Source organism: Hippichthys cyanospilos, chromosome 4 (genome assembly GCF_059441005.1).
Source record: "Hippichthys cyanospilos isolate Australia breed blue-spotted pipefish chromosome 4, RoL_Hcya_1.0, whole genome shotgun sequence".
Classification (NCBI taxonomy): domain Eukaryota; kingdom Metazoa; phylum Chordata; class Actinopteri; order Syngnathiformes; family Syngnathidae; genus Hippichthys; species Hippichthys cyanospilos.
The window spans coordinates 7,364,927-7,386,770 of record NC_142372.1 but is presented as its reverse complement, the minus strand read 5'-3'; the positions used below and the strand labels follow the sequence as shown (position 1 = coordinate 7,386,770).

General features: G+C 40.0%; 1 protein-coding gene across 1 annotated transcript in view; it reads right to left on the bottom strand.

The window, feature by feature from the left end:
* The window catches only part of fto (FTO alpha-ketoglutarate dependent dioxygenase), a 141,641-nt gene that overhangs the window by 100,456 nt on the left and 19,341 nt on the right, over nt 1-21,844 (bottom strand). The window contains exons 2-6 of the mRNA XM_088413839.1: nt 14,669-14,746; nt 13,510-14,518; nt 9,611-9,733; nt 5,326-5,405; nt 4,979-5,122 (exon numbers count right to left, since the gene is read on the bottom strand). Coding sequence (XP_088269965.1) covers nt 4,979-5,122; nt 5,326-5,405; nt 9,611-9,733; nt 13,510-14,518; nt 14,669-14,746 — 1,434 coding nt within the window. The remainder of the gene's footprint in view (nt 1-4,978; nt 5,123-5,325; nt 5,406-9,610; nt 9,734-13,509; nt 14,519-14,668; nt 14,747-21,844) is intronic.

Genomic DNA, 21,844 nt, shown 5'->3' with positions numbered 1-21,844 from the left:
CAGAAAGAGAATTTCATTGTGTGGTATTACTATGCATATGACAATAAAACGCTTGAATCTTAAATTTTGAATCTTAAACTCGTTGACCTACAATTGTGGTTGGCCCCAATAATCCTGATCATATAAAGTCTTGCAATATTCACACACGGTAAATGTTGGAAGATTAATCCAGGAAAAAAAACATATCAATATTTTAGTGCTTTTCCAAGATACCATTTTAGAACCTTGCCTCAAAATAAGTCAGTAGCATTGCGCCATTGTTTTGCCCTTCTGTTTGTGCAATACAGCAAACAAAGGGTGAACACATGAATTAAATAATAATAACTGTGTCACACAGACTGCATCTGGCACAGATCAACATGAGACACACTTTAAGAGATTACAACAAGATGTCATACGCCCCTCAGGTGAGGCGTTTCAAAGCTGAGCAAAGAGACCTTGGAAGGTCACGTGCGCACTTCCCCCATAAACATGTGTGTTGGGGGTGTGAAACTTGCCCCTCCTTTCAATATTTACCAACATCATTAGCGAGGGGGGTCCCTGAGGGTACTCTGTCACACACACACCTGGGAGGTGACACAGTAGCTTTAAATGGGACAAGGCATTTGCGTCTGGGATTAGCATTTCAAAGGTAAAACATGCACGCGGCGGCTGTGTGGCGACGTTGGGTTGGACAACTCCTTCAAGTTAAGTAAAGAAGGAAGTACGACCAGGAAGTGACTACAAGGGGCTGCTTACAGTAGTTAAGGCTTGTAATGTTTAACGAATGGATACAATTTGGACTGCTTATGACCACTTTTGTTTCTTGTGGTCTGAAAAGAATCATTCTCTTCTATCACCCATGTGCTCATTACACAGCGGTCACAGCTGGAGCCTCTCCCAGCTGACTTTGGGCAAGGTGGAAGAAATATTTAAAAAATTCAATTACACATAGTTTAGTCATTAAATCTGGAAATGTAAAGCAATGGCACCAGCACTAATAAATAATGTCAATTTCACATGCAAAAACACGCCATTCAAATGCCCTTAAATTGCTTTTAATTCCTAAAAATTGTTGAAAAAATGAATATACCACCTAGTAAGAGTCCAAAGCGCTCGTTTTGAATGTATGTATGTGTCAAAGTGACTGTTGTTTTCACAAAAAGCTCATTTTCCTTTCATTTTGTCCAAAATAGCACCGATTTTCAATCAGTGATTACTAAAGAATAGAATAATGTAGACTCATATTTGAAAAATGCCGGCCTAGAAAAATGGCAGAAAAAATAGTGTTCATTAAAGCTTATTCATTTATTAAAACATGTTTATAAATATTTGGGGGGGGGGGGAATCATTGGCATTTGAAGTGCATAAGTGGAATAAATACATGCACCACTGTAAGTTCCACAAACAAATGAAAATGTACACTTGATTTTGTTCATTTTCAACATAAAAGATCTTAAGTCTCTTAGTGAAGCTCTATCACTTCAACAGTACTCCTTTAACACAAATTACTACTTTCCTAGTCTGGAATTTCATGACATTTTTGGCAATTCACTGGCACAAAAATACACAAAAAGTGCAGTTTTCAGCATATGGCTGAAGACAGGTCGCACAAAAAAATTGAATCCAGATGAGCGAAACTTGACCAAGATTAATTGTATTTGTTTTTGAAGATATCTCAATTAGGTTTTTTGTGAGTTTTATTTGCTGAATAATATTATCATAAATGAATAACTGTTACATTTTATGTGGGTGTGTGTGTTACAAGCAAAATAATGATGGACCACATCATTTTTGTAGAGCTTCTGATAAAATTGTGTCCAGATGAATTACCGTAAGTACATCTGTCAACATTGCTAGATATACTCTTGAACGAGGGTAAAAATATGAAAAAAAAAAAAAAAAAAAGATAAAGCAGCAGTAAAAAATGGAATCTGCTTTGAGTTAACGTGCTTGGAATACATAAAAGTTCAACATAACAAAGAAATGCAATGGTTTTAATGTGAAAGTTATCTACAAAAAAGCTCAAATCTTTACTTAGTATTTTTCTGAAATTCATCCACCCCCATAGTTTACCTCCCTATATTGCCTAATTAGCAGGTGCTAGCTTTGCCGTTAGCGCTTTCTTTTGTTAAAAGGGCCCACAGGGCGGTGCTCGGGTCAGGAAGCCTGCACGTTTCAGGCTTGTTCACACTGCGGTCGTCCATGTCAAACACAACCTGCGCAATATGCAGCCTGCTGCACGCCAAACGTGGACCGCCGTCATAAATAACGCCGCTAACAATACATCATTTAAGTGGGTGTTCTGCTCTCGTGGGCAACTTCAAACAAATGGCCACATCGATCATTGCAAATGCCAAGAGGGGGCCCCACCAGCTCCCTTAAACACCAAACCACTACACGCTTTAACATACAAATGCTCTGTAACTGTATAAAAAGAGGTAAGCTTTTTGAATAAAAACAAAGTTAGGAATATTTTACTTAATTTAGGAAAATCTATGAGAAGGAAAATTTGTCTTGGCAACAATTCTTAAAACATATTCACATGAAAGCCTCAAAAAAGGCCACCGATGTATTCAAACAATTGTACATGTAATAAAATGACACATAATATGCCATAAAAGTTATAATATCAAAACCATTCAGTCTTAAAGATGTATTTCAATGTTTTCTTGTTTATTTTTTAAATCAAGACAATCAATCGAATAAACTTATAAATCTTTTTTAAGCATTTTGCTGAATGAGGATCAAAAACTGGCTGGTACGATTTTAATTAAGAACTCAAGTAATCAATCACTTTTGTACATTAACTACTCAAGCAATCAATTATTTCAGCACCTTAAGTAATCAAATAATTTTGTTCTTAATTACTTAAAGTAATCATTAGTATATTACTAAATTCCCTAAAATAAACACGTATTATGGCACTTAATTACCGAGGTTATTAACTATTTTAGTACTTTACTCCCTAAAATAATCAATTATTTTTGTATTTAACTACCTAAAGTATTTGATTACTTGCATACTTCATTCATTTAGCACCAGACATTTTTAGAGCCTCCTTTAACACTTAAATAATAACAATAAAATTGCCAAAAATGTTTTTGGGATTGAATGAGTAAATAGGATTTTTTTAAACCTTACTTTTAATTAGATTACTGCGGTGTTGTACTCCTAATGGGAGATCATTTTTTTGATAATTCTGTCAAGCTAGCAGGTGTTGCTAACTCAGCTAGCATTTCTAAAAAAAAATGCACAAAACCAGCAGCCCTATTGTTTGACTGCGCTGAATAATTAATATCGTCTACAACCTTTAAACAACCTTACGTCAGACTCATCCGTCATGCAAGCCCAATGAGGGTCTCGGGATGCTAGCGTTGGCCAGGATGCGCAGTCCTGGGGAGCCCAAGGCTGCGGAAGGGAGGGTGAAGAGGTGAAGTGTGATATTAACTGTTTGCCTGCGGCCAACGAGCACATGGGAGTCTCTGTTGACCCCACAACACCCCGAGTTGGAGTTGCTCATTGTTGAGAGTGAAAAGGGGTTAGCAAGGAGCGCAGGGCTAAGACTCCATCTTTTGATAACATATGGGGAGGCTGTTACCATACAATCCATCACAGGCTGGGGGAAATGAGAACAACCTGGACTTGGAGGCGTTGTTTCCCATAGTGGAAACAAGTAGCTAAGTGGAAGGAGAGAAAGGTTCTTTTTCGGGAAATTTAACATGCTAACATAAGGCCTTCGGGCACCGTCCCACGGCGCAGAAGAACGTGAGGGCATGTTAAACAAGGATTAAATGCATGTTTATGCTAAACACTTTCTTTGGTACCATTTTGGGGACTTCAGCTCAGAGTTTGGACATGCTTGACATCTAAAGTCCAGCTCGCTTAACATTTGCAAGAATTAAACCAATGTCCCTTCACTGCTAAGCTATTAGAGGACAAAAATGTTATCCTTGTCCTCCACGAATGTCAAGATGTTAAAGAAAAAAAAGCGATTGTAATCTAACTATTTTCGAAAGCGGCTTGTTGAGGGAACACTGCAAGTCCTAGTGATACCGTATCATTAGGCCTATTGTTCTAAAACTGCACTGCATTTCCAGGAGTCCACTGTTAGAAGCACTAGACTAGGTAAAAATATTCTAAAAAACTTTGACATGTTTTCAAAATGACATAAAAAGTTATTACTTGGAACCCTTACAACAGTACATGCTACTATACACAATCCTTGCAATCCTTTTTTTTTTTTTTTTTTCTAAAAGATACAAGTGCATCATATCAAACTGATGTATATAATTCTACCTTCAAATATAATGAGATAAGTTTTAAGCCATCTTTGGAGCAATAAATCTTAAGAAATGTCACATGTCACAGCACTGACGAGTTGAATCAAATGTATGGAAAATGTCAACCCGAAATAATTTGCATTGTGCTTTCTTAAGCAGAGTCATATCATAGCGAACCAAATAGTAACGAAAAATTGAATGAAATCAAAACGTTGCACTTTCTAATCGAATCATCCTTGAATCGTTTTGCACCCCATACACAAAAACAGCATAGATGTGACAGGAAGGAATGAGAATACTTAAATGTGATATTCCCAACTTTGCATGTCTTCAGTGCACAGACATCAATAAACTGAAACAAATGTCCTGTTGCTAATCAGTTCAAGGACTAAGTTTTATTTTACTGTGATTCCCCCACACATACACACAAAAAACACAAAGCATGTGCAAACAAACATCATAAGTCACTCGGACAGCTTTAGTGAGTTATTTCCCAATCAATGTTTTTATGAGTAAAACAGATGTATTTTATGGTTGCTATTAATTTTGACAACTTTGAAGTGTTCTGTTTTCATTTGGACTCCAGAAAAAGCCTTATTTTCCATTGGATTTCAATGTGGTGAAACAACATGACACCGATAACATTAGTAGCTTTTCTATCATATACAAATGTGACCCTCCTTCCAGCACTGTGATGCGATTATGGGGTGACGCACCTCGTTGTGAACTTCCTCGCAGTGTTGCATGGTGGCTGGCCTCAGAGTGGTCAAGCTGTGGGAGCCCGTCTCTGGGTCCTTGTGCAAGCTGGACAGGGCCTCCCGGCACCGTGACTGGATGTAGGTTAGAGTCCCAGTGGAACACTGGTTGAGGGGGTGTTAAAGGAATAGAAACAGTATGATGCACACACTTGACCTGAAGAGCAATGCAGGCTTTGTAAAATGCATTGTTGACAAGGTCATACGATTGACAAATTTACAGTCATTAAAAGGGGAAATTAGAATGAGCTAACAGCGTATTAATTCTGTAGATTGGCGGTGAAGTGTTCCTCAAATGAAAACCTCACCTCAGCCACTCTGTGGGTTGAGCTGAAGCGAGCGGCGTCTCCAGCGAGGACGCAGTGCTGATGAGTGCTATTCAGATTATCTGAATAAAAGAACAAGTTCAAACATCATCTAAATATTTTTAGCACCTGGTATCACGCTGTTATCACATTGTTTTGTCACTACATGAACTTTACATGGAATATACAAGTGGATTAAACAACGTATATCTAAATAACAAATTTAGTGCTGCAACTAATGATTATTTTAAAAATCAAGCCGTGCCATAATTCCCCAAATATATAACACAAATATAAAACACACCAGTGAACAAGACGCACCCTGATTTTTGGGGTCAAATTCTGGTATTTTCTATGTTTCCATCTAAGACGCAGCAACATTTTGCCAATGATGTAAAAACCCTATGTAAAAACTATAGCAAAACAGAATAAATCTCATCTTTTGTAAACGTTCTATATTTTCAAGTTTAGTGTGTTTCAGATTTCCCACATTGTGAGCAGTCAGTAAATGTAACTTTGAAGTATTTGTTATTTTTCTCAAGACGTAGCTCGAGTTAATTCTACCATGAATAGGGGGAATGTTCAAAGAAATCTGAGAGGATTTACTGAAAAGCGACATTTCAGAGGATTTGGACAGATAACTCTCTCCGAACGATTCATCAATTCGCGGAATTGATTGATTGATTTCATCCTCAATTACCTATGGAATAATCATTGCACCTCTAAACGAATTGTTCAAAAAAAGCCTGTAATTTAAGTTTGCTTAAGTTTGTTTAAAATGTAATACTGAATGAAAATTAGCATACTGTAGTGTAGAAGATACAATAATTATAAACTTTCTGTGGAACAGCAAGACTTACAAAGCATGAACCAATATTTTAAACCATTTTCTGTACCGCTGACCCTCAATATTGTCGCCGGAGCCTCTAGGTGCAAAACATTTTTCACATTATCATAGTCCAGTATTGTGTATAGTTTTGAGCTAAAAGATTAATTTAAATCCAATTTGGAATGCGGAGGCAAAATAACAAAATGTCCAAAAAGTGAAGAGCTGCGAAGACTTTCCGGCTGCATTGTACCTGCGTAAATGCGGCCCAAATGTTTGGGTTACGTGCGACAGACTGTGTTGTGTCCACACGGAGCAAGCAGCAATATACTGCGGTCTCTTAATTAGCAAACAACGCCAGATCACCCTCAATCTGTCAAAAACGCCAGCGCCATACCGACAAACATTTGTCCAATATCGCGGGAGCTTTACGGAGAGGCCTTACTGCTGTTTCCCGCCTATCCCGCCATGTGTTTCTTGTGAGTATAGATGTTCCTCTGTGCTGCCGTTATTTGCCTCGTAGACCAATAATTAATTTAGCCGCAACAGGGCTGTCGATGGCGGCACATGTGCGTATTTACACCCGCCTGGAGCGGGGAGTACACCGTCTAATGCCTGCGATTTGAAAGTCAAACAGCCGAGCGTTTTGGGAGGACGATATTATTGTTTGGTGGGAGTGGAGGAAGCGAGAAAAAGACGACGACAAAGAAAATAACTTTACCGCCATTTTTTCCCCTCCTTCGCTCTGATGAGATTGTGACGGATTAGGTCCCCCGGCGGAATTACTCGGCGTCTTTAAAACTGTTTATATCCAATAACAAATTATCTCCATCAATCTGTTCTTTTCTTGGCGCGCAGGATGGATTGGCGGCATCAGGAGGGGAGTTGAAGCAAACTCAATAACTGTAATAAGTATTTATCTTTCTTTCAACCCCTGCGCCTGCTGCCACTTGTCCTCCTTTTTCCAGAAAGCAGGCTTTTAAATATATTGGGTCAAGTCATGTCTGCACCCACCGCCTCCCTCCTCTGTGCATTGGGAGCTGGGAATCTGATTATCAAACAGGCCCGGTGTCAAGACTTGCATTGTTCCTTCTTTAACTGCCCAAATTTCATTTGGGTGGAGATGATGGTGATTCAATTTGCCTCCAGCGGCTCAGACATTAGCGGTTAAAAAGGGGCCACCGGCAGTGTCCGTCACTTTCTGTCCATCCATCCCTCCGTGCATCCATCCACGCATCCATCCGTCTCGCAACACGGAAAATGCATCTACTTGGAATCGGCACCTTCAGGTAAAATGTCAATGGGATACCTGACTTTTTAAGTTAATATTTTGTGTAGAATTAAGTTGATTAAATTGACATTTTGGAAGACATTTTGCCACTTTTTGTTGACAGGAGATTACATCACAAGTATTAAAGGCTCAGGTAACAGCCAATCACATCTCAGCTTGCGAACATTCTGGGGCCAAAGCCCTAGCAAGTATAAAAACCATTTTGTTATCACATGAATCATTGACATATGGTTTTGAACATCTCTGAACTTTACTTTTGCAAAGGGTTGCACTGGTCGACACCTTGACGAGGTCAAGGTGAAGTGGTTGTGACTAATTTCACATTGAGGTGTTGTGTTTTACAATCGCAGTTATGGGCAATTTGGAGTCTTAGATGAACCCAACTTGCATGCTTTTAGAATTTTAGAATTTGGACTGCTTGGGGAAAATCCAACCCAAGCACGGCAAGAACATGTAAACTCCACACCAGGACAAAAAGTTTGATTATGAGACGGCTGTCCTCCTTAACCTTCATCCAACCCCAGGGAAACAGACTTTTCATCTTGTCTTTTGATAGGGAAAAACGCAATATAGGCCGAGGGTATTTCTTACACTGCAAAGTAAAGAAGTCCTGTCTGGAATGAAAAAGCTTCAGCAACCTTTACATGGGCACTTGTGCCAAGTACTTAATTCAGGTGGGCCGACAAAGCAACAGACGGCCGAGGCCCCCCTGGCGCGAGCCACTATCGGCGCGCCGCAGTCGGGGCCTCTCAAGGGCGTGCTCACCGAGCGAAGCATAAATCCCCCACTGATCCGCGACAGTCAAGTCCCATTAGAACGGTCTGCGCAACAGCCCATCACTCTATTATCGGGCCCCGGACGGAAACTGACGGTTCTATTGTAAATCTCATTGCTGCTAAAAGGAGGTTGGCTTCAAGCCCTGTCAAGACGAATATGAGGGACAGGCTGCGACGCTCTCACGAGAAGAAATTGGAGTCACAGATTCATTTGAATTAGATTAGATTTCCTGCTTGTCAAAAAAAAATGGCAGCTATCTATCATAGCCTGTTTGTAAGGCCATCCAATGAGATTAAATTAGTGACACAAAAAGTGGCTGTGGAAAGGAGACTTTTTTTTTGAAACAGTATACAATAATTTCCACAAAAACAATAAGGACCTAGCAGCGGTTACTGCCCTGGCCTTAGTAAAAAAATAACCTGGAATATTACAGTATAGTGTTAAAAAAGGGGCGACAGGGTGGCAGACTGGTTAGTATGTCTACCTCACAGTTGAGAGGTCCTCAATTATGTTAAAAATATGGATTCCACATAAAAGCATTTCAAAATGTTGCATGGTCTTATTACATAAATAACGATAAAAAGGACAAGAAAACTATAACCCAGGCAGAGCTATTTCAATTTACCTGAGAGACGAGTTCATTGGGTGCCACTATCTTGGTTCCTAAGGGAGTGACACACCTAATAGTCCTCTTGTGCCCTTGCAAGGGCTTTTGAAAATTAACAGATGAGTTTATTGTGCAAGTTCAGAAGCACTTTGTAGAGTAAATACTACCAATCAGGGTAAATGGGAAAATGTGTCCAGAGCTGAGAAGCTAGCGTGCATAGAGCCAAAAACTTAGTTTGTCCTCAAGTCACAGGTGAGATACAACCTGTCCCAGTCGGCTTTTGGAATTGTTGCCAATTAGTGGACAGAGGGCGATTTAGAGTGACGAAGAAAAAGGGTACCTTAACCTAGAAAATAGCAAGCTTTTTTTTTTTTTTTCAAAATCCTCTTAAATTCTCATAAGAACTGAAACATTTGTTGGTTTTGGCTTTGTTGACGGCATAATTAGCATGAATGTGTTTACTACCCAGTACAGCAATATGACCTGAGCCTTAAAACTTTGATTTACACCCTAAAACTTTCAGTCCATCTGCCTGGCTTCAGCAAATGGCATTTCCCTAACCTCTGCTAAGGCATTCAATTTCATGGAACTTAAGTCCGCAGTCGCTCCCGCGCGCTTTCACAACCCATCAGATCGCTTTCGCCGGCACTGAAGTTTAAATGGCGAGAATAGAACAAAAAGCCAGTGAATTACATGGTCATGGCTGCTGGTATGGATCATTAGGGAGTGAACGCTTGAAAAACTGGAAAAAAAAAAAAAAAAAGTGTGCGTTGTGCAGATTTAGTACCTCGCATATAATAGCAGTCTCCAGACTGGAGGGGCAGCATCAAGCCAGGTGTGTGGATGTCCCAGGCCACCTTCAGCCCGATCCTCCAGCTCGCCTTTTCACCGCTGCCCTCGCCGACCTCGCCTGCCAATGGCAACAAGGCCCGACATTACCACACAAAACAACGCTCGCATTTCAGGCAGGGAAAAGTGCCAAACTTGGATTATAAACACACAATTTGCGTAGCTTCGTGTTTTATTGTGTTATAGCAGCCGCTCTAAACGTGATGGATATCAAAACACTTTTGACCGTTAAACTGTTACCAATAAATATCGTTGAGGACTGTCACTTTGGTTTCAAGTTCAATTTTAAGCACTTTTTAGGTTGAAGTTCCAATTTTATGGAAATAAAAGACAAAATTGTATGTTTTGAGTTAAAAAAACAACAACAAAAACTGATATATGTTGTAATGTGCATCTTGGAACTACAATTGACATAATAACGTAAAAACATCCAATGTAATCCGGTTTAACTCATTCACTGCCATTAACGCTACGGACGTCAAAGATCTAGTTTCCCTGTGCTTGCTGAAAATGAGTTAATTATTATACAAGTCACTATACTGGCATGCTGTATATCAAAGAACCAAAATGCAGTAAAATAAGTATGCTATCATCTGACATTTAATCAAAAAACATTTTACTCATTCATTGCCATTGACGGCTTCAGACGTCAGATTCTTAATGAAGGCTGCTCTGTATTCCACTATAAGTGATTTATGAGGATATTTACACAGTGGCAAGGAGTAATGAGCGTTCAATCAGATTAGCTCTGAAACAATAAAAATAAAAAAATAAAAATTGACATAGGCCTACTAATAGGCTTTTTAACTCATTCAATATCAAAGATGTATTTTTACGTATTTTACACTTATCTGTCTATCCATCTATTTTCTATAGCTATCCCAGCTGTCTACACCAAGAACTGGTTGCCAACCAACTGCAGTTATTTATTTATATATACAAAAAAAAACTTGAGACCCTCCTTTATCCTAAAATGTAAAAAAAATGCAAATTAGTACTTGGATAAAATGTCTAGATTCTATAGACATCAATACGTCATTGAGATGGAATGAGTTAAAGTCTACACGTTTTCATTTTTATACGACTAAAAACATTTTTGTAGCCACTTCCTTGCCATTTCCTTCCAAAATGTATCCATTCAACAAATCATTACATTTGTTCACAATTTTCTCTGCATATGAATATTTGTCTTATATTTCAAAGGAACATTTGTGAGTCTGACCGTTGTAACTAGAAGCTCGTTTGTTATAACTCTAAAAAGATTTATCGTATTTGTTACAATCTACCTCCTCAATCTGATTGCTACACATCCATTTTTTTTCCGAAATGACTCAATTTCTGCAATCTTCAAAACATACAATTGATATGCCCCTGAAATTCAAGCACACTGCAATATGCGCATCTATGGTCTAGCAGGATGCGTACGTGTTGCGGGCTAATCCAAGCTGTCTGCACAAGATCGTTATGCTATCATTAGGGCCTGCAATAGGACACTGTTGGATAAAAGCTTAGGCTTGATGTTGTGTTATTGGATGGCGGGCTAGGCCATGATGTTCCTGTTTCCGTTCACTGTTCTCCCCTCTCCTCGCTGTTCTTACGACGGCACACTCATAAAATAAGATTCAACCTGGCTGGCCGACACCCTTCAGCATAAATCGATACTAAAGTCTTTTCGGGCCTCTTTGCCCCGCAGCTGCCTTTTCCTTTTTGCTCAGCACGGATAAATAGTAACTTAATTTCCCGCCATTGTGCTCTGAGTAATGACAGAATTCCCCAAGGCCTCAGCAACGATGGAATATCCGCCTCTGTGTGGGTTAAAGCAGCCACGGTAGATTCCTTCAGAGCTTCCTTTAGGCGACCAGCCTGGAAACATGGAGAGGCCTTACGGTTAAAAGAGTTTTATTTCGTCATCTTGGTCCCGGGAATGCTCCGACTCAACCACCGGAATAATGCTCTGGTCAGACTTTGGTCTCGGCAGTCTGGAAGAGACGCAGCTGCAAAGTGTGGCGAGGTGTTAGGCCGCAATGTGTGGAAGGTCCAAATGGAAATGGGCCGTGGCGAATGGTTGAAGCGGGCAGGTGTTCCTGCTTACGACACCCCAGTGAAGGAAAACCAGCTGCGGACCATGTTTGACGTCACACCCGATTCACTCGAGTTGGACTTTGACTTGCTTACAGACTTGTAACTGTAGCCATTGCAGTCTTTTGCCCGTCAGGCCTGTGCAGTTGTCAAGTGGCAACCTCTCAATGGACAATATAATATATATATATATATATATATATATATATATATATATAAATATATATATATATATATAGATATATATATATATATAGATAGATAGATATATATATGATATATATATATATATATATATATATATATATATATAGATATATATATATATATATATATATATATATATATATATATATATATATTATATATATGATAGAATTCAATATGAATCAAGCAACAAAAACCATAGGTTTTTATCCATCTTATAGGAGCCCATTTTGCCAGTGCAAATTATATCTAAGTTGCTTAGGCCTCAGATAATGACTAATTAAAACTCAGCTGTTTTCTATAGGGTTGCCACTATTGCATATTCTTGTAATAAGTTATTGTATTGATTTTATTATCGATTAATCGAATCATCAGATGTAATTTATTTTGCATGATAGTGGAGTATTGTACAAAACCATTTTTTTTCTCATTTAATGTACTCATTCAATGTACATTTCAAAACTGATTCTATTACTGGTTCGGTCATTGCTTTTCAAAAGTTAATTCAAATGGCATTTTGATTCAATACGAAAGCTAAATCAAATTTCATGTAGTACTACAGAAATTAGAATAATTATTGCTGAGAGGCTAAAATTGGATCTTTTTAATGTTTTTTTAACCTATTCGATTGTTAAAACAGATGTCAATTAATCAATTAATTTTACACCTTTTGACTCATTCGAGCTAACCTACAAGTCAAGAGGTGCAGTCGAGGACATCATGGCCTTTGCAAAAAATATTTTATGAGTTTGGGTGGAGTGCTATTAACTATGCTATGTTATGAAGACAAACACAACAGCAGACACATGCATGAGCTGGCAGTGTGCGGGTTTAATTTATGCATGTCCTAGGACTATAGAGTTCTATAAAGCAGGAACCTTGTAAAAAAAACAAACAAACATAGACAGCAACAATTTTACCTGTCAAACTAAACTATACCTACTTTGTCAGCAAACAAGACCAACTATTCACCACGGCCGCCTCGCTCATCCGTAAATTGCTTTGTGTGTGCTCCAGAAAGCAAACCTCTCTGGTGGAGATGCTAAAGTCAATCAGCGAATACTATCAGCTCCTTAGATAGCGCAAATCCCATGCTTAGGAGATGGGATTTTATCCATCCAGTACAGTTGAGAAACACTTATCAAAGCGAGGTTCATTATTTCCTATCAGATAATTGCGCATTGATCATTTCTCGGGGAAATGATTTAGATGAGATGCGGCGTGTGAGATAAGGCCTGTTTGTTAAAGGCTGCGCCATTGAACTTGGATACCGATGTCTGTGATCTGACGATAAGGCTGTCAGCAGCGAGCCACTGATGACATTTGCTAATGCCCTGACACTATCGCGCAGATGAATCTGATGGCGGCTGCGCCGGAGGCCGCCATCTACAGATGCTGCCGGGTGCCGCAACACGTAAGGTTAGCAGCATTTTGATCCACTTGAAAGCGACGCAGATAAGTTGACGGGTTATTGTTGTGATGGATCTCATCGCCGGCCCGATGGGATGTAGATTAAAGTGTCCTGTCTAATTAGAACACAATGACACTTACCTTTGTCGTCGTGGCAGCTGTAGCTGTAAACAGCCACCGGCGAGCGACTGATCAGGTTCTCGTCGTGGTGCCAGCCCACGGCCATTTTCCCCATGCCGTAATAGGGCTCCTCTTTGAGCTGGCTCATGGCTGCCGGGTCCATGTAGTTGAGTAAGGTGACATTGAACTTGACTGATCCGGTGAATTCCCGCAGCGGGCTGGGCTCAGAACAACTCACTGGTTCACCCTTGTCCTCAATGTGGTAATCAGAGAGGCTATGCTTGAGATGAGCCACGTGGAGCTCCCCTCGGCCTCCTGCTGGCGGGACGGCAGCAGTCTTGAGCGCCGAGGTGGGACATTTTCCTTCACTGTGCTCCAACCCGACATCGGCCGACTTGCCTTGTGAGGATTCTCCTTCCTCACTACTGTGTTTGGACGCAGTCTCCCACTCGCCTTCCCTTTTTGAAACTGAACAGCCTTCGTCGCTGTGTTTGGACTCCACGTCCCACTCCTCGCTGTGCTTGGACTCGGTATCCCCCTCCTCGCTTTGCCTGGACTCCGAGTCGGCTCCTTCACTGTTCCTGGAGTCCTCGCTGTGTTTGGACTCCACGTCGGCATCATCGCTTGCCTTGGCCTCAGTCTCCTGAAACGCCTTTGCACATTGTGCTAACCTGTCTCCTTCTTTTAGTTGAGACACGTCCAAACAGAAGAAGCTGTTGAGCTCCCACAAAGCTTTGCAGGCTGCCCTTAGACCCGGGTCGCAACAGTTTTGCCCTTTGACCTCGGTGTCCTCGCTGTGCCAGGGGATGGCAAAGAGCCTAGTGTCCAGGTAGCGGTAGGTATGGCCCGGCTCACCCAGCAAAGCCCGCGACACCGATGTAAAGACGTCCCGGTCCCGAACCCGGACCAGATCCCTTAAGAGGCAGCCCCTCTTGCGCAGGGTGAGCAGAGCGGCCTGGACTCTGCAGTGGAGCTCGGCAGGCAATGAACAGGCTCTCCTCAGAACCAGGCCGGAGTAACTGGAGTCCCACTGAGGAAGACGTACGACAGATTGTCATACAAGACTAAACTGCATATTATCTAGTTCTGTAGCACAATCCTCATTACAATTCAGTCAAAAATGAAGGCTTTTTTAAAAAGTGGATTGTGGGAGCTTAAGAAAGCAATGGTGCCGACTTACCAGTTGCTGAAAGCCCTGATCAGAAGGCCCTCTAAAGGGAATCTTTTGGTCTCCCAACTCCTGAAGTAACCTCCTCTTCTGTAAAACAAAAAGGCTATACTTATGAAAACAATTTGATGGTACCTCAGTAGGTGTTCTTCACAACAATACGAATTGTAAAATAAGAAGTCTATTCTGTGAAAACTATTCTGTGTTTAGTGTTAAGTGACTTGAAATTAAAATAAAACATTGTATCACATATACGAGATAGAGACCATCATTAATTTTTATCCACATGTGACTTTTTTATGATTTAGTGAAGGCTGCCAGTTGACCTCTGTAGATCATTTCTCACCAACCTTTGCAGACGAAAAGAAAAAAAAACAACGATCAACCGTTTCAAGGAATCAGAGTACCTTTCATTGGTTCACATTCCACATTTCATCCGTAAATCCAACAATGACAGGGATGAATATATATATATATGTCTATACACCTTTTGTACATGGTGTGTTCATAGTTGGGTTCAGAGCTCATGCTTGACCTGCAGCTGCCCATCTGGCTTTTTACATCATTTGAACGTCCTACATGAAAGGCTCATACATCACTCTTCGAAACTTGGAAACGGTTTAAGGAAAACTCAACTTGTATATACTATATAGGCATTGATACTACATATTTCATCCAACCTGGTGTTGGAAAATACCTGGTGTACTCGTGTAAGGATGTAAAACAGTAAAACCTCCAAGTAGAATGTCTTAAAGCTAGTTCAAGCAGAATTTTAAAGAAGTTTATGACCTGAAAGTCGTCGTGCAAGATGCACTACATGCACTGATTTAGACACTACTTGACAAATTTTATATTTTGGAAGCTTGTCCACTCAAGAAATGTCACATGGCGAAATGAAATCTTCCCACTATATTTGATCTGAATGGACACAAGTAAGGGGTTGACCGGTAAATACAAACCGATTTGGTTTGACTTTGGAAATTTCATTCTAATATGTCACTAAAATGTTCTGCAAGTATTTGAGAAGTTGAGGTTATCGCCTTGAAAGGAATGCAACAGATGACACTAAAAAGAAACCAGTAAAAATGGTGTAGGATTGTTTTAGCAGCTTGGTTCACCTTCAGGGCTGAATCTTCTACGGCTGAACAACATCACGCATGCTGACAGTTTTCTTAAAGGATGCACATGAGTGTGCAGGTCGGGAAAAAAAAAAAAAAACGAAGCTGACTCAAAGACAGTTTGATTCTTGAAAAACAAAACAACATGCACTATTCATGGCCGAAGTACGTTCAAAGGCCGTTTGGAAGAGAACTGACAACTTGACACACATTCGTCTGTGTCAAATTCCGCCTCGTGACAGAAGCTGACGGTATGAAGGTGAGGCGGTGAGCCGGTGTTGCATGTGTATCCTTTTGTGTGCGCACACAGACTGTATGCATATATAACTCTCGGTCTGTGAAATGTGTACAGAGGCACCAAAGTGTGCTTTCATTTTGCGACTTAGAAGCAGCGTGCGGTCAGGACTAGCAGACGGTGCAACGCCGAGTGGCTGTCACGCACGCGTCAAATACATCAAGCCGCTCACAAATTCCACGCAAAAGAAAGAAGTTGCCACTGGATGGACTCAAGACTTTTTAAACCAGAGAACCAGCATGTCTCTCTGCGCGGCCTTGATGTAAGCACCTGACTATGGAAGGAAAATCACACAAAAAGAACCCAAGAAGCGAGATTACCAATCCAATAATAATGCTTCACGGTAGCCATGCCAACCGTCTCTGCGCTGAGTGATATATCAGATGTGTTTTTTTTTTCCTCCCTCCTTTTTTAATCTCTCGCTTGCTTGATGGGATTATCCCTTCAGCCGGACTGTTTATCACAGAAAAACATATTAGGTAGAATAGGACTCAATTGGTTTTCTTTGATCCGAGCCCATAAGAGATATCACATTTTGTACCATTCATATATTAATTTAATATTTCTCCCACCCATCTGTGACATATAAGTGGACACTTTCTTCAAAGCTTTCAGAGTAGATTAATGTCCGGTTTTTGGCATCGACAGCTGAGAATAGCCAGATAGCTGGGCCTCTTTAAAGGATAAAAAGCCTTTGGAGTAAGTCGCGGGTACGGTTGAACACACTGGATGTTGAGTGCTTTCTGTGGGAGGACAAGTCAATCTCATCTGGTTTGCCTTAATCTAACGAATACATCATGAAGAGCAAAAACATGCTAGAATTAGACCCGGGGATGACTTCATAAGTAGAATTGACACACTAGTTCATTACTCGTACTTTGTTGAGACAGGTTGTCTTCATTGCTCTACCAAATAGCGTTATAGTATCATAGAACCTCAAGAGTGAAATAGTTCCGAAACTACATAATTTGTCATTTGTTTTTCAAATTCCCGTGTTACATCATCACCAATGATCAAGAATTTTAACACTTTACGCCTTTTTTGGTAGGCTAGCTGAAATCAGAAATACATCTTTAAATTATGCCTCCATACAATGAAGAAGTGATCCTGTTTCATGAAAATTAGCTGGTACTCATGACTCTGGTGGAACTCTGGTGCCAGCGATGAATAAAGTTCTGTTACCACGACGACTGGGCAGACATGGACAGTTACAAAGAGGTGAGTAGTCTCTCCTCGCCAAAGTGGCAACCCAAAGTCCGAATGACTATAAAACCAATAAAAGCTTTTATTATATTTTCACTTGTGAAGGCCCAACTTCCCCAAACCTGAATTACAATGCAAGTGTTTGCAATGGCATAGCAAACATGTGTTCATGTCAAGGGTTCGTCATATTTTGTTAAAGGCCTTAAAACATCCACCAATTGTTCTTAGTAATTTCTTCAGACATTCTTGTCAAGAACCATTACATCTGTTTCAAAATGAACTTTTGGTGAACATGTGAGACCTTGAAGGACCCTGAAGGATGCAACACTGGTTCGATCGTCAGTGGCACAGGGGCTTTAGCTTTCAGTACTTTTTAAACTTGGCGTTTGAAACCTGGTCCCCATAGAACGTCATATGGCTTCTAATATGAATTGGTGGTATGTAAATAAGATTCTTACCTTTGAAATAGCTAGCAGAGGAAACATTAAACACTATTATCCTGACCCGAAACAGATCAGAAGATAACCGCAAAAAGTTTAAACGATGGCATTGTACGCTTTGGACAACCTATCAGTACTTTAAATTATTGCAGTCTATGGGACATTCTAATTATTGTAGTCTATGGAAGGAAACCAAACACATGGGTATGGTCAGCAACCATAAACTACAGCACTTTTTGTGAGGCAACTATCTATCAGAAATCACAATCTATTGGAAAAAAATGGTATTTGCCTGGCATACACCCTTTATCACGTTGGGTCAGTGACTTATAGTTTTTGGCTCAAGCTTGCCCTGACTCCGCTCCAGCTCCACCTTGTTGTCCAAATACCTCTCAGTAAGACAGAAGGCAAATGCAGAAATCAAGGGATGATGTCACTTCGGACCATCTAAAGAAAGCTAGAGAGGTGACGCGATGTGAGAGACAGCTGCGTAAAGGAACGCTGTGTTTGGACAGCAACACCATTGGTGCTTGTGTGGCACCCGTTTTAGAAAGCACTCGTCTTGTGCAAAAGTGACGGTGAATCAACAGTTTTGACAAGTGAGCTGTAAAACTGAAGAACGAATCAGAGGGGCTGCCCGCTCGCATCAAAGGCGCTTCCTACTGGGTCCATTTGGCACCGGATCGCAGAATGTAGCCAGCTGGTGTCAAGCAACTCAGAGAACAGAGAAGGTCAGTGGCCATCCACCATCTGCACACATTTTTGTGTGTGTGACAAAAGTCTCTAAAAGCTTTGATTGCATATTGGAACTTTGAAATCAATGAGGGATGATATAAAGTGGAACTTGTACAATAAATGCATGATTTTCTAATGTTAGACCTATGGGCAATCTCGACAAAGGAAAGGCCCTGCTACTGAATCGCGGAGCTGCCAACGTGGGGTAAACATTTTTGACTAGCGAATAAGCTTGAATGTATTAAGAAGTATGTTCAGAACTACTTTTCAAATATGTTTGAATGAACGTGTACATATGTTCAAATTTATTTACAAATATGTACAAACATACTAAAAAATATAATGAACGTACGTGTTTGAATGCTCCGAACATATTATTTGTTCTCATAACGCTACGATGTGTTGACTACCAGAAAATGTACAATTATGGGAACAAATATGTTTTTAGCATTTAGCTTTACAAGTTTGACATTGAAATTGTTTGATCCCCATTGTCAGGTCCACACGTCCATACCCAGCTGAGATTCTATGTGCTAACAAAATCAGAGAACAACCAAACATTCACAGACTTTAATAACTCATTTATTTAACATATTGTGTGCCAATATGACAACGATTCAAGATAGAAGCAATAATCGCTGAAACGCCGACTAAAAATCTCATTTGTGTCTTACCCTGAATCAGCGTCACTGCTGTAACAAACACCTAAGAATGCACGATAATCCCTGAAACTACGAATAAAGATCTACTTTGTGTCTTACCCTTAGTCTCACTGTTGTAACCGATACCAAAAAAATGTGGCTCGGTGCATTTTGAGCTGGATTAAACATTTGCAGAGCTGCAAATGTGTGATGAAGGGTGTCCATTTAGTCTGCTGTTTAGAAGCTAGGGCATGACCTAAGACGTTTTAGAACCTGCTGAACATATAAACATGTGGGGCTGTCACAGTCAAATGCCAGCAAAACATACACAGACTAGATTGGTACAAAGAAATCGCACGGCGTGAATAACAAGTAGTAGTTTTCGAGTACAAAATTTAAAGACCAAGCACCGGCATACACAGACGTAATTGTAAACAATGTTGTTTGGAGCCGAGTGACATACGGCTATCAAATTCTTGGCAAGGGTGTAGAACTCGGTGTGATGGGTAACTTGGCAAAGTGATAAATGACTCACTGGAATGTGATGGGTGTTGAACCACCACCTGTAATGTGTAACTAACAGTTGGCATAATTTGGACCAGGACTAACTTATGAATATAAATGAGATTGCCGCTGATCAGATGGATGCTACCAGGCCAATCTATAGAATTAAATGTGCTTTTCACCTTCGCACCATTACCCATATTAGGGTTTGAAACCCTTAGTTTTAGTTATGTTATTTTTGTTTTTCAACCCCATTTTCAGTCCGGAAGTCATTTACTAAAAGTACTTGGATTGTGGTAGTTCAATCAACATTCTTCATGTTACTGTTGGACTCAAATGCTCAAAAACTGTATGAAGTCCTCAAAGTAATATGTTCATCAACACCCTCTAATGTCCACTTAATAAATATTTACTTTCTACTGTTATCAAATACATACCACTGGGGCTTCAACTAAGGATAATTTCAATAATCAATTAATCTGAAGAGCATCGATTTCCATCGGTTTATAGTCCAGTGTGTCTTATCCTTGACAAAAATTGTTCAAAAAATTTTTGCTGCTGCGTTTTTTATGCGTGGCTTATACTCTTAAGATATATGGTTATCAGTCCTGTTTCCATGAAACCCCATCTAAATCTAAAAATACTCGTTCTAAAGTTTGAGAGGCAAACATTGAGTATTTAGACAATTTTTAAACTGCAAGCGATATCTGTACGATGAATTACTTATCAAAAATAATCAAATAATCCTATAAAGCGCAACATAAAATAGTTTGTCCCCTTAAAAGAAGAACACCAGAACTTAAGGGTATTGAATACTCAGGCACACATACTGTACCCACGAATTTTGTTGAACGATGCTTTCATATGAAGAAAAAAAGAGCAGTCAATCATTTTTAAATTCTGTTCTGAACAGCGAGAACACAGGTTCACGGTGACAAATGGCAAACAGGCTGACTCTGACTGTTAATTGTTGTTAGCGGACGGCGGCCGCGTTGATCATTCCGCACGTCGGCGGGGGGAACGTGATCATTAATATTAGAGCATTTCCATCCATCTCCTTGAACAAGAGGGCCAGTCATTCCGGGCCGATGCTGGGCAGACCTTTCACGCCCTGTTTATAACACCAATCTGCACACATTACCGGACCAGTGGGAGGCAGGGGGGACCACTGCCGGTCATTAATTAGATTCCCACTCATGGAACCTCACACGTACCGAGCGCTGCGAGTACAGTGCCCACACCAGTTTGAAAAAAGGTCACACCATGCTTAGAGCCAAAACTCATTATTGCACCTCGAACATCAAACATCCGTACGGTACATTTCTCCCCTGGACATACATTTGCTTTTACTGCTTTTTCAATCATCCAAGGATACTTCCATTTCTGGCACGATGGCTGAGAAAAACTTTTACCTGACCCTCATTGTGTCTTCAGCAATTTCAACAATCTCCGATGATGCAAATTCAGCATTTTTGTTCCAGGGTTTAGTAATATTTTTGGATGGCTTGAGAAAATTATTTTCCAAAAAGTTGCGATCTGAATGATATTGAACCGGTGAAACTTTAGTCATTTATTACAGTTCATTCTCTTTATTTAAAAATATTTCTCTACATTCTACATGCACGTCATTTTATTGCAACCTTGTTTGCATTGCTATGGTATTCGAATCAAACCTCGGGATCATTATTCTATTTTTAATTTGCTTAAAAATGCTAGCATTTCAAACTATCAAACCGTTTGTGTTTGTACCAGCATCCACACAACATTTTATAATCAGCATTACATGTGAATATAACTTTTTGAATCAGACTATTCACACATCAAAGTTATGTTTATTACTATTGTTTTATGTTTTTCAAAATTCGCCACACTGACAGCCCTGTAAAAGCTCATCAAAAATATTTAAAGATGCAGAAAGCCAAGCGCGGGTCAGTCTTGGCGCACAGCCACTCTGTTTAAGTGCTTTTCACTGTGTCTACTGTGTCAACATCTATTTCACATTTATCTACACATCAATGCAGTGAAATATGTTGCATGTGACCTTTAGCTAGCGTCAAATCCAGAGATGAGGTATAGAAAGAATGGATGGCGATATAAGAGACGTGACGATGTATTCCTTAAAAAAAAAAAACATTTCATTTTTCTTGGGGAGATAGGAGCATGCTCTTTATCAAAAACTAGGTGCTTGGAAACATTTTCTGCCATTTTTCAAACAGTAATGATATTATGGTACATTATATGTTTAAAAATCT